The 12,261-nt window shown below is 47.9% G+C and overlaps 1 protein-coding gene across 1 annotated transcript in view; it reads right to left on the bottom strand.

Annotated features, from left to right (window-relative positions):
* MORN1 (MORN repeat containing 1) overlaps window positions 1–12,261 on the bottom strand; it is a 625,079-nt gene that overhangs the window by 373,957 nt on the left and 238,861 nt on the right. Inside the window, exons 9-10 of the mRNA XM_082273769.1 lie at window positions 4,616–4,739; window positions 1,051–1,226 (exon numbers count right to left, since the gene is read on the bottom strand). Of these exons, the coding sequence (XP_082129895.1) occupies window positions 1,051–1,226; window positions 4,616–4,739 (300 nt within the window). The remainder of the gene's footprint in view (window positions 1–1,050; window positions 1,227–4,615; window positions 4,740–12,261) is intronic.

The following is a 12,261-nucleotide window of genomic DNA, read 5'->3' as shown; positions in this document are numbered from 1 at the left end:
AGGGACAGAGTAGCGTCAGGGACAGAGCAGCGTCAGGGAGAGAGCAATGGCAGGGACAGAGCAGTGGCAGGGACAGGACAGAGCAGGGTCAGGGACAGAGCAGTGACAGGGGCAGAGCAGTGTCAGGGACAGAGCAGTGGCAGGGACAGAGCAGTGGCAGGGACATGGACAGAGCAGTGGCAGGGACATGGACAGAGCAGTGGCAGGGACATGGACAGAGCAGTGGCAGGGACAGAGCAGTGGCAGGGACAGGGCAGTGGCAGGGACAGAGCAGTGACTGGGACAGAGCAGTGGCAGGGACAGAGCAGTGGCAGGGACAGAGCAGTGGCAGGGACAGAGCAGTGCCTGGGACAGAGCAGTGACTGGGACAGAGCAGTGACTGGGACAGAGCAGTGACTGGGACAGAGCAGTGACTGGGACAGAGCAGTGGCAGGGACAGAGAAGGGACAGGGAAAGAGCAGTGGCAAGGACAGAGCAGTGGCTGGGACAGAGAAGTGGCAGGGACAGAGCAGTGACTGGGACAGAGCAGTGGCAGGGACAGAGCAGTGGCAGGAACAGAGCAGTGGCAGGGACAGAGTAGGGACAGGGAAAGAGCAGTGGCAAGGACAGAGCAGTGACTGGGGCAGAGAAGTGGCTGGGACAGAGCAGTGGCAGGGACAGAGCCGTGGCAGGGACAGAGCAGGGGCAGGGACAGAGTAGGGACAGGGAAAGAGCAGTGGCAAGGACAGAGCAGTGACTGGGGCAGAGAAGTGGCTGGGACAGAGCAGTGGCAAGGACAGAGCAGTGCCTGGGGCAGAGAAGTGGCTGGGACAGAGCAGTGGCAGGGACAGAGCAGGGGCAGAGAGCATAGAGATGTCATCACTGGAGGAGGGCAAACTGAGAGGTACTCTAGGTCTGCCATAGTGTGCAGGTCAGGTATGCTATGCATTGAAATTGCCCCAACGTTGCCTGAGCTCATGGCCAGCATACTATTCTTGCAGGCCACAAGCTATCTATCTCTAACAAGAGCTGTAACAGACAAATCTCAGCATGAAGAGGTCATTAACTCACCATGCTGTCCTCCAGGGGGATCTCCTGCAATCTCGGAGTGAGGTTCACTTTCATCCGCTGACAGCTGGGCACTAGATGATTGTAGTCCAGGCTGAGAAGATACGGCATTACAGCCCTCCTGCATGAACTTCTCAGGGGTTACACATGACAAAGGATAGTTCACACATTCATAGCCACTGCAAACACAGACAAATGCTATGTAACATTTATGTTTCTTAAATAAAACAATAAAAATACAACCATACATTTTTAAAACCGAAAACATCAGAAACTCCTAATTCGTCCCAATGGACCTTATATATAAAGTTTTTGGAAGAACTGTCTAAGCCCCAGATTCAATAAATATTTATAATACACTAATGTGGTCTCATGTTACCTCCTTTTCTTTGCAAGTTTTAGTAGGCAGGGGAACATGTGAAACCTGCCTACTGGGACCTAAAGCTGTACTTCATTCAAGTAATCAAATGATACATCAACTGATAGAGTTACAGTATGTATTCATTACAAATAATTAAATTAAAAGTGTAAATAACCATATTCTGTTTGGATATTACCCTCCTGTAATCCCCTGCACTTTAGGACTCAGTATAGGAAAGGGGAGGGTCAATAGTGCATACAATTGGGCTCTTCTGCAGTGAATACATACTTAAAGTATAAACATGCTGACATAAAAAAAAAAATTATGTAAAATTTAACTTAACTCCCCCAACTTTCCAATCAACAAGCTGGTGTGTATTTGTAACCAAGCCATGTTGCTATTACAATGGAGGATCTGGCTGTGCTGTCTGGTAGAAGTGTCCGGAATACAGATCTAAGATGAGAGTTGATGGCCCTGACTCTCAAATGAAAAGGGTTTGCATGATGTTGGATATCTTAAAATGCCATGAGCATTGGGTGGGCATAGCCACCTGTACTGATGTTTTCTTCAAGAAAACTTCAGATAGGAATAAAACAAAAAAGAATTGAGACCCACACCAAAATGTGAGGTCAAAAATAAGTTTTATTCCATTAAAGTATATGTGAACCCTTACCTTCTAAAACAACCAATTCAGTTTAAATTATAAATAACATCATAAATACTTTTTATTTTTTTACATAATCTCTGTTTTTTGGCTGCATAATGGGCTTGGAGAGGTGGGGTGGGTAAACAGCAGAACACTGATCTTCCCGGTGAAAGGCTGTACAGGGGAGGCCATGTCAGCACAAGTATTGGCCACTGGAAGACAGGCAGGCTGTTTTCCCAGCACAGCCAGAACACTGACCACGCTGGGATGATGCGTTCTCATGCCTAGCCTGGTCAGTCTAACGTAGGAAAGCAGGGGGACTGGTAGGATCACCAGGGATTTCACACAAAGGAAGCAATACAAAGAGAACAGGATACAAGTACGTGGTACAGCAAACACACATTAGAAAGATGAAATGTTGGGATAACATTCTTTAAACAGGTGGATATGTTCCAAATAGCCAATGCACATATGGGGTCAGATAGTGCTTAGCAAAAACAAGGAAGAAAGCCGCTCAGGTGCAAGTTCAGCACTCGGTGCAGGTCAGATCCGCCATCCAAGCATGTAGACATCCAAAAGAGAGAGACCGCACTCAAAGATGTTAAATGAAAATCCTTAGGACTCCTTTATTCTCCATAAATCCAACAGACAGCAGACAGACAGTGCAATACACGAACAGACGTGTCGGGTTGACGCGTTTCACGATAAAAATCGCTTATTCATAACCACACACCTGTGTGTGGTTATGAATAAGCGATTTTTATCGTGAAACGCGTCAACCCGACACGTCTGTTCGTGTATTGCACTGTCTGTCTGCTGTCTGTTGGATTTATGGAGAATAAAGGAGTCCTAAGGATTTTCATTTAACATCTTTGAGTGCGGTCTCTCTCTTTTGGATGTCAGATAGTGCTTACACAAATTGATGAGAGTAGGAATTGGACCCAAGGAATAGGTGATGCAGCAGATAAATAGTATAGTGTGAATAGGCAAGCTACATAACAGCTAGTTGCAGCAGACTAACAACCAGCCACTCTGAAGCCTGCCTAGACTTTGTCAATGATAAAGAATAGTGTCCGAAAACCAAAACTTTAACAACAGGTCACCATTGAACATTTCTAAGGATTGTGACCAAGTAACACAAAACTACTCCAATATCTACTTTGATGCCCCCAATTCCACAACTGAAGTCTTGTCGTGCTCGTGGGGGTCAGAGAGAGAGGGGGGATGAGAGAGAGGGGAGATGAGAGTGGGGGGGGGAGATGAGAGAGGGGGGATGAGAGAAAGAGAGGTGAGAGAAAGGGAGGGGGTGAGGGGGATGAGGGAGAGAGAGAGGGGGATGAGAGAGAGAGAGGGGGGTGAGACAGAGAGAGGGGGGATGAGACAGAAAGAGGGGGGGGAGAGAGAGAGGGGGGATGAGACAGAGAGAGGGGGGTAGGTGAGAGGGGGTGTAAGAGAGAGAGAGAGAGAGAGGGGGGATGAAAGAGGGGAGATGAGAGTGGGGGGAGTAAGAGAGAGGGGGGTGAGAGAAAGAGAGAGGTGAGAGAAAGGGAGGGGGAGTGAGAGGGGGGGTGAGGGGGATGAGGGAGAGAGAGAGGGGGGATGAGACAGAGAGAAAGGGGGGTAGGTGAGAGGGGGTGCGAGAGAGAGAGAGAGGGGGGGTCAGAGAGAGAGGGGGGATGAAAGAGAGGTGAGATAAGAGTGGGGGGATAAGAGAGAGGGGGGATGAGAGAAAGAGAGAGGTGAGAGAAAGGGAGGGGGAGTGAGGGGGGGTGAGGGGGATGAGAGAGAGGGGGTGAGAGAGGGGGATGAGACAGAAAGAGAGGGAGTTGGTGAGAGGGGTTGTGAGAGAGGGGGGGTCAGAGAGAGAGAGGGGGGATGAAAGAGAGGGGAGATGAGAGTGGGGGGGATAAGAGAGAGGGGGGATGAGAGAAAGAGAGGTGAGAGAAAGGGAGGGGGAGTGAGGGAGAGAGAGAGAGGGGGTTGAGAGAGGGGGATGAGAGAGAGAGAGAGGGGGATGAGACAGAAAGAGAGGGGGAGAGAGAGGGGGGTAGGTGAGAGGGGGTGTGAGAGAGAGAGGGGGGTGAGAGAGGTGGCTCTAGCAACCAGTGGCCAATAGAGTCTCAGGTGTAGGGGGGGGCGGATTTTTTGCTGCCCCCCTGCAAAGTGCCGCCCTAGGCCTGGGCCTTGTTGGCCTAGGCCAAAATACAGCACTGGTCGTGCTTTGTGTATGTAGTCATAACCATTGAGACCTTTGCTCTTAGAACACCAAACAATTTGGCTTTTATGGTTATGATTACAGATGCCCCAGCTAAATGGGCATTGGCAAATTGGCCTCTTAAGAAGTATGATAAGCCTCCTATTTTTTTTATTTGATCACTTGTACTAAACCCTGCTGATCATGTATAGTGCACTGGCATACAACCGAGAGGGCTTGATAAAGCAAGATAAAAAATAGCCTTCACAAATAAAACTGAGCCCTATAATACTGCTGTTTACATTATTACGTTCCCCACCTGTATGTATACAGGGTATACGCATAGAGGCTACTGGGAGATACTTACAAAGGAGTTTGAAATGGCTTGTCTTCAAAATCTTCAATTAATTCCAGAATATTAGTACTTGGTGGTTTAGCAGGTGTTGTGTATTTTATTCCAGCCCTTATTCTTAAAACACGCCCATTTTCTTCTGTTAAGTCAAAAAAATAAAAGATTTTAAAATGCAACATTGCTTGAGATGGTTGTAGCCGTATTAGTGCACTTGCGACAGAAACAGCTGAGTACTGTCTGATACTTTTTTTATTTGCACTAGTATACAATTTTTCAGGAGTCGGACAAGCTTTTGGTGTGTGTCTCCGTCTTCAAGGTCCAAGCAGTACTAATTTAACTAATTCACAAAGGTTTTAGTAAAATGTTTAAAAAAAAAAAAAGAGTCTCTAAGGAAAAGGAAAAAAAAAAAAAAACTCACACTCTTTAACATCCTGATAAAACCATTGTGAATTAGTTGAATTAGTACTGCTTGGATGGACCTTGAAGAAGGGGACATAACTCAAAAGTTTGTCCTAAAAAATGATATGTTAGTGCAAATAAAAAAAAAAAATATCATGGAGAGTACTCAAAATGCAATAAAATACTTACATATACTATATATTTTTCAACATGTTTGAACAGGCAATATAATCTTTACTCAAACAGTGTTTACATATTAGTGATCGACTGATATTTTTTTCTTTCAATATTTTTATTAAAGTTTAACAACTGTAAATACAAAACAGTGATGGTACATCAAAGTCAAATAGACATACTAGCTGATAACAAAGGTCAGGTAATAGGCATTAGAGGTGGGTAGTAAGTCAGAATACGACCAGATCGAACAGTAGTAAGCTAAGCAGGTTTCAGGTAATGAGGATAGAAGAATTTGCATAAGGTCATGGAACAATATAAGAGCGTGAGAAAACCAAACGAGGGAGGGGGGACCCCCTAAACGCAAGGCCACGACCCCTAAGACACCCCTAAAGGGAACATACTGTGTCTCAGAGGTAGTGTCCCGCCAAAGAGGGAACTTATGTGAGAATAACCATAGCAAACCCCTCACTACAGATTCATCTGAGAGACCTTGCTTTCCTTTATAACCTAAACAGCAGATTGAAAAAACTAAGAGACCTGGCTAATACACAATGTCGGGTCCGTCCCTAAACGAATCGGAACATGAGGTAGGATACCCGACCCTCACGATCCCTATTGAAAAAGTAAAACCTGACTCTTTGTCCGCTGCAAAAACACTGAAGGAGTATGAGAGAAGAAAAATTGGGTCAGAAAGGACAGAGAGGTGGAGAGAGGGAGCAGAGAGGATTAGAGAGAGGAAGTGAGAGGGAGAAAGTTCCTGTGGCCCGTGCTCCGTCCTACGTGTGAGAAGTATGGTTGTAGTCGTCAAGATTAGAATTGGCAGGTCTTAGATGGATACATTTACAAAAGCCGCCCAAGGTTCCCAGATCTGCTCGAATTTTGTTTTTGAATTATCCAAAACACTGAACATTTTCTCCTGAGTCATTATCCAGGATATCTTTTGTTTAGCAAGACGGAAAGAAACCGCAGGCTTCTTCCATTGTTTGGCTATTGTCATTTTAGCACCGAGAAATATATAGAAAATAAGCGCCTGGGTGTGTTTGGGGACCTTCGGGATGCGGTGGCCCAACAGGGCATATATCGGAGAAGGGTGAAGGGACAGGCCAGTAATTTGACGAACCATTCCAAAAATGCGCTGCCAAAATGTCCTTATTTTGGAGCATTCCCAAAACGTGTGTGGGAGAGTACCAGATAGGTCACAGCCCCGAAAACAAACCGGTGAGGACGAGGGAAAGATCGCCGCCAAACGTGTAGGCACCATGTACCATCTCATAAGCACCTTAATGTTAGCTTCCATGAGGCCTACGTTGTGCATTCCCCGAAAGGAACGTCCGACACAGGCGTGCCAGTCGGAAACGTCCCAGTCACAATTTAGATCATGTTCCCATTTAGTCATGTAGGCGGTTTTGGTCTGAGAGTCGTTCAATAGAGTATAAATCAGGGAAATCCCACCCTTCACATCAGAGATTTGAGCACACCACTGTTCATACGGGGTAACTCTGAGGGGTTCGGGGGAATCGGTCCTAAGGGAATTGAGGAAGTGGGTAATTTGAGTCAGGCGGAATCGCTCCACAGGTGGCATCTTCAATGTGTTAGTACAGTGAGAGAATGACAAGGGACCTGACCTGTCAAAGAAATGGCCTATCCTATAGAGGCCCTTGTCCGTCCACCACTTAAAAGCCCCGATATCTTCACCAGGAGGAAATGCTGGGTTATGAAATATGTGAGTGAGGGGAGCCCAAGAGGATGTGACTCTCAGTGTTTTGTGGATTGAATCACATAAGGTGAGGGAGTGAGAGAGGGTAGGTGCCATAACTGGAGGGCGAGATTTAGCAGGCCGCCAAGCCAGGTAGTCAATAGTGTGAAGAGGGACGGCCTGACGTTCCATATAGTACCAGTCAGGCTTGTCCCCCCCTGAGTATACGATGGAGAACTGAGTTAGCTGAGCCGCCTGATAATACTTCCAGAGGTCAGGTACCCCCAGGCCTCCTTGTTTCCGGGAGCGCAAGAGTGTGTGTTTATTTATCCTATAGCCCTTCCTGCCCCATATAAATTTGAAGATGCTGGCTTGAAGTTTCTGAATGTGCGGTTTAGGCACCGGTATGGGGAGGGAGCGAAATAGATAGAGAATGCGCGGAAGGAGTGTCATCTTGACTGCGTTAATTCTGCCTAACCAGGAGATGTGATAACGTGACCACTCCGATAGGTCATTAGACAATTTCTTGATCATGGGTGGGTAGTTGGCTAAGTAAAGCTTGTCCATCGTGGGGGTCAAGGAGATTCCTAGGTAAGGGATGGTGTCCGAGTGCCAGGAAAAGGGAAAGTGGGCCTTAAGACGATCAGCCAGCGACGTGGGGAGGTTGACGTTCAGCGCCAATGATTTATTCATATTGACCCGTAAGCCTGAGGCTGCACTAAAGGAGTCAAGGAGGGCAACTATATTAGGAAGAGAAATTAATGGCGATGTAACGAATAGCATGATGTCATCCGCGAACAGTGCACATTTGTGAGTAGCACTGCCGCAACGGATGCCATGAATGTCAGGGTGCAGGCGTATTGCCGCGGCCAGGGATTCCAGAGCAACGGCAAAAAGAAGAGGGGATAGGGGACATCCTTGTCTCGTGCCTCTGCCGATTGAAATGTCAGCTGAATAATAGCCTTGTAGTCTGACTTGAGCTAATGGGGAGGAATATAGCGAAGTAAGTGTGGTGAGGAAAGAGGGGCCAAATCCCCATCTTTCCAATGTGTTAAAAAGGAATGGCCATGAAAGGGAATCAAAGGCTTTTTGCAGGTCAAGCGAGAGAAGAAACCCCTCCTGAGCCTTCCCGCCATCCCAACCCGATTGGAGTAGAGAAATAGCATCAATAACCCTCCTCACCTGGTCAGGGCCCTGCCTGCCAGGTATAAACCCCACCTGATCCTTATGTATGTATTGGTTGACAAAGCTCGAAAGGCGGTTAGCCAGAATTTTTGTCATTATCTTAAGATCGTTATTGATAAGCGATATTGGCCGATAGTTTCCTACTTCCGAATGATCTTTACCCGGTTTGGGAATAACTGAGATGAAGGCTTTATTAAAAGAATTATCCAGCGGGGTACCATCCCTAATGGAGTTAAAAAACCTGACCAGGTAAGGAGCGAGGATCGACGCAAATGATTTATAATAAGTGTTGGAGAAGCCATCTGGGCCAGGGGCAGAGTTTGGGCGAAGAGATTTTATAACCTCAAGGACCTCTTGCTCGGAAAACGGAGCTTCAAGGAGAGCTCTATGCGAGGAGTTGAGTTGGGGGAGAGGCACACCATTCAAGAAGGATGTAATATCATCCCCCTTTTGTGAAGCAGGGGCAGTGTAAAGTTTCGAATAAAAAGAGTGGAAGGAGCGCATGATTGAATCGGGGTTGCTGGTTAATTCTCCTGCTAGGGATTTGATTTTGGGGAGGGATATAACCCGGTACCGAGGGGAAAGTTTTGCTGCCAATTTTGTGCCCAATTTGTCCTGCGATGCATAAATACGAGCTCCCTGCCAGCGCAAGCTCTTTTCCGCTCTAGAGGTGAGGGCCAGGTTGAGCGAAAGTTTTATCTCATCTAAGTCCGCAAAGGAAGCAGAGGTGGGAGCGCGTTTATGGGCTTTACTAAGGCGTTTAAAATCGGCCTCCAGGCGGTCGATATCTATTTGTCGCTCACGTTTGATTTTAGCTCCCAGTTGGATGAGTTGGCCCCGTAAAACCGCTTTATGCGCACCCCATAGCATTGTGGGGGCGGTGTCAGGGAGATCGTTGAGGGAAAAATAATCACGGAGCGCGTTTTCGATGATTGTACAATTAGTAGGATCGCTTAGGAGGGAATCATTCAACCTCCAGGGGGTAGGACCCCTACGCGGGGAAGAGCATGCTAGTTGCAGAGTCACGATAGAGTGATCTGACCAAGGGGTGTCCCTTATTTTGGACTTCAGGGCAGTGGAAATTTCAGAGGTCGGGATGAAGATGTGATCTATGCGCGCCAGAGTGTTGTGTGGGGCTGAAAAGTGAGTGTAGTCTCGGACGGTGGGATTCAATTCCCTCCATATGTCTACTAAGCCGAGAGCATGGAGTGATCTAGCCACTCGAAGGCTCTGTCTCGAGGGCCGCCGCATCATAAATCGGGATGAGGTCGATTTGTCCTGGGAGCAGTCAAAAGCTAGATTTGAATCGCCTCCCATGATGACACGGCCTTCAAAGTGGGGAGAGAGGAGTAGAAGCATTTCGGTAAGGAACTTCGCCTGTCCCTTGTTAGGTGCATAGTACGAAATGAATGTGTATAAGGTGCCATGCAGGTGGCCTTTCACTAAAAGATATCTACCTTGGGGGTCAGCAATAGTGTGTACGTGAGAGAAGGGCAAGGCTTTGGCAAACAAAATCGCTACTCCCTTCTGTTTAGAGGGGGCATTGGCTAAATAAAAAGATGGATATTTGTGGTGAAGATATCTGGGCTCAAATGAGGCTGGAAAATGCGTCTCCTGAAGCAGGAGAACCCCAATACCTTGTGAATGGTAGTGCTGGAATACTTTCCTCCGTTTAACAGGAGAGTTCAGGCCCTGTGTGTTGTGAGATGCCACCTGTAAGGAGGAAACCGTACTCACGTTAAGAGACATCACGTATGATAGAAGGGTACTCGGTGTCAAAGGCCCAACCCAGGACTGGTGAATTCCCCAGCAGCCGAACCGTCTGCCATGCAACGTAGGTAGTGATTATCTTGGCGGATCGTCCGGACCACAGGAACCTGGAAAAGAAGGGGAGAGCAAGTAAAAAGGAAAAGAGAGAGAGGAGAGTAGAGCAAGAAAAAGAAGAGCCTGCAAGAGCTTGAGCTTGCAGGGGGATGGGGAGACCATGGGGAGAACCCCCGGCACCCCACCGTGTGTGCAGATGCGTCTTGAGCCAGTCAAGGCGCATTCCTGCAGGAGGTAAGAGGATGGGCTCCTACCACCAACAGGAGGGAGCGCATTAAGGCCGCTCCGGCCATGGAGCCCCAGTCCGGCGCCCCTATCAAAAAATAAGTAAAAAATAGCACCCTGAACAAACAAAAAGCTGGAGGAGCGAGGGAAACCAGAGGGGAGAGGGATGGGAAGGAGAATTGGTATAGGGGAGAATAAAGGAAGAAAGGGGGGGGGAGGAAATGGGGGGGAATTGTGAAAGAGATGGATGAAAGTGAGCAGAATCAGGGAGAGAAGGGGGCAGGGAGGAGGGAAGGAGAGTTAGGGTAGGAAGGAAGGGTAGGAGGAGCAGGTGACATGGTAACTATGACCGCAGCCAAAGCCGTTACCCAGGAGCAGTATATAAAAAAAAAATAAAAAAATAAAAAAAAATAAATAAAAAAAGGGGGTCAGTAGTGAATGCATCAATAGGGGAGCTTAGACTGATGGTAAGAGGGTCTGCAAGAGAGGAACAAAAATAAACTACACATTCCTATAAAGAGATTAAAAATAAGCAAATGACATATGCTGCGACGGTAAAGTTAGCGTATGATGAGCAGATACATTTCAAGTTGCGGGGAGGAAAGTCCAAGAAAAGGTTAAAAAGCAAAAAAAAAAAAAAAAAACCTCCAAGTAGGACTGTGGTGGAATTAGGCCACCCCGTCAGGGATAAGAAGCGCAAAGTGGAAAAAGGAAAAAACTGGATATGTGACCAAACCGAATCATCAAGGGGGTTGGACATCACGATGTCGTTTCGATTGATGCTTGTTCCAAACGTTCGAGAGGGGGCTGATTGGAGGAGGTCGCTTGGACGTCGATGGTCTCGCTGTCAGAGCAGAGGTCTGAGAGTCTCTGGTGATGATTCCCAGCTGCAGAAGTAAACCTTCACCCTCCTGAAAGCTGGAAAAGCTAAAAGTCTTGTTGTGATGTTGAAAGTTCAGCTTAAAAGGGAAGGACCACCAGTATTTCAAGGACTTGTTGGAAAGAGCAGTGAGTAATGGTTTCAGGGACCTGCGGCGTTGAATCGTCATAGGCGAGAGGTCAGCGAACAGCTGAATTTTATGACCTTGCACAGATAGATCCTCTTTGCCCCTGCTTCTCCTCATAACTTCTTCCTTCACCCCGAAATAATGTGGCTTGACAATGATGTCTCTTGGTAAACCGTCCTTGCGAGGTGGCTGCAGGGCTCTGTGCGCTCTGTCTAGCTCTAGTCGGTGGTCCGGGATGTCAGGGATGAGGTCTTTTATAAATTTCTTAACAGAAGTGGGAACATCCGTGATGGATTCGGGAACCCCACGAATCCTGAAATTAAGCCTTCTGTTCCTATTTTCTAGGTCGTCCAACTTTGAAAGTGCAGTGTCCAATTGGTCTTGGAGCGTTTGGATACAAGCTGAATTTTGGTCGGCTCTTGCCACGGTTTGGTCCACCGTGGATTCTATAGCTTCCATTCTTGCGCCGATATTATGTAATTCCGCCTTGATTGAGTCAGTGATCTGGGTGGCCGTTTGCGCTAAGCCCGCAGCCAGCATGTCAGAGAACAGGGCCATAAGGTGTGCCATCTCAGGGTTGGGACATTGGGGACTGAGACCCAGTTGCTGCGAGCAGGCCTGAGAAGCCTGAGAGGCAGGGCTGTGTAGTCCTGATGTCCCCCCTATATGAGCCAGAGATCGGTGCAGCAGAGATTCTGTGGAGGCAGGAGAGATCTCTGGGTGGTTAATGGTATAGGCAGGGGTTGCTGGGGAAGACCAGGGTCCCGGGGAAGCTGGCGGTATGTCCGCTATGGAATCCTGATGCCCTCCTACCTCAGCGCTGCCTCCTGTATCAAGCTGCAGTGAAGTGGCCGCCGCCATCTTAGAGTCGACCAGCAGAGGGAAGGAGAAATCGAGTCGGCGGGAAACCTCTCTCTTGCAGCCGACCGACATGCAGGAAGAGTCCCTCGGGACTGCGGGAGGCTGGATGCTGGCGGGGAGAGCGTATCTCCCGGCGGCGCCGGCTCAGGGGCTCTCTGTAGACCGGAGCGGTGCGGAGCTCACGGGTTAGTCATCCGTCCCGGAGCTCACGCGCATGCGCACTGGCTGATATTTTTTTATTGCCAATACCTATATTTTGGTAATCGCATATCGGTATTGGCTGATAT

This window comes from Pelophylax lessonae (assembly GCF_965119305.1).
Source record: "Pelophylax lessonae genome assembly, chromosome: 12".
NCBI lineage: Eukaryota > Metazoa > Chordata > Amphibia > Anura > Ranidae > Pelophylax > Pelophylax lessonae.
The sequence above is the reverse complement of the archived record's forward strand: the minus strand, read 5'-3'. Positions and strand labels throughout refer to the sequence as shown.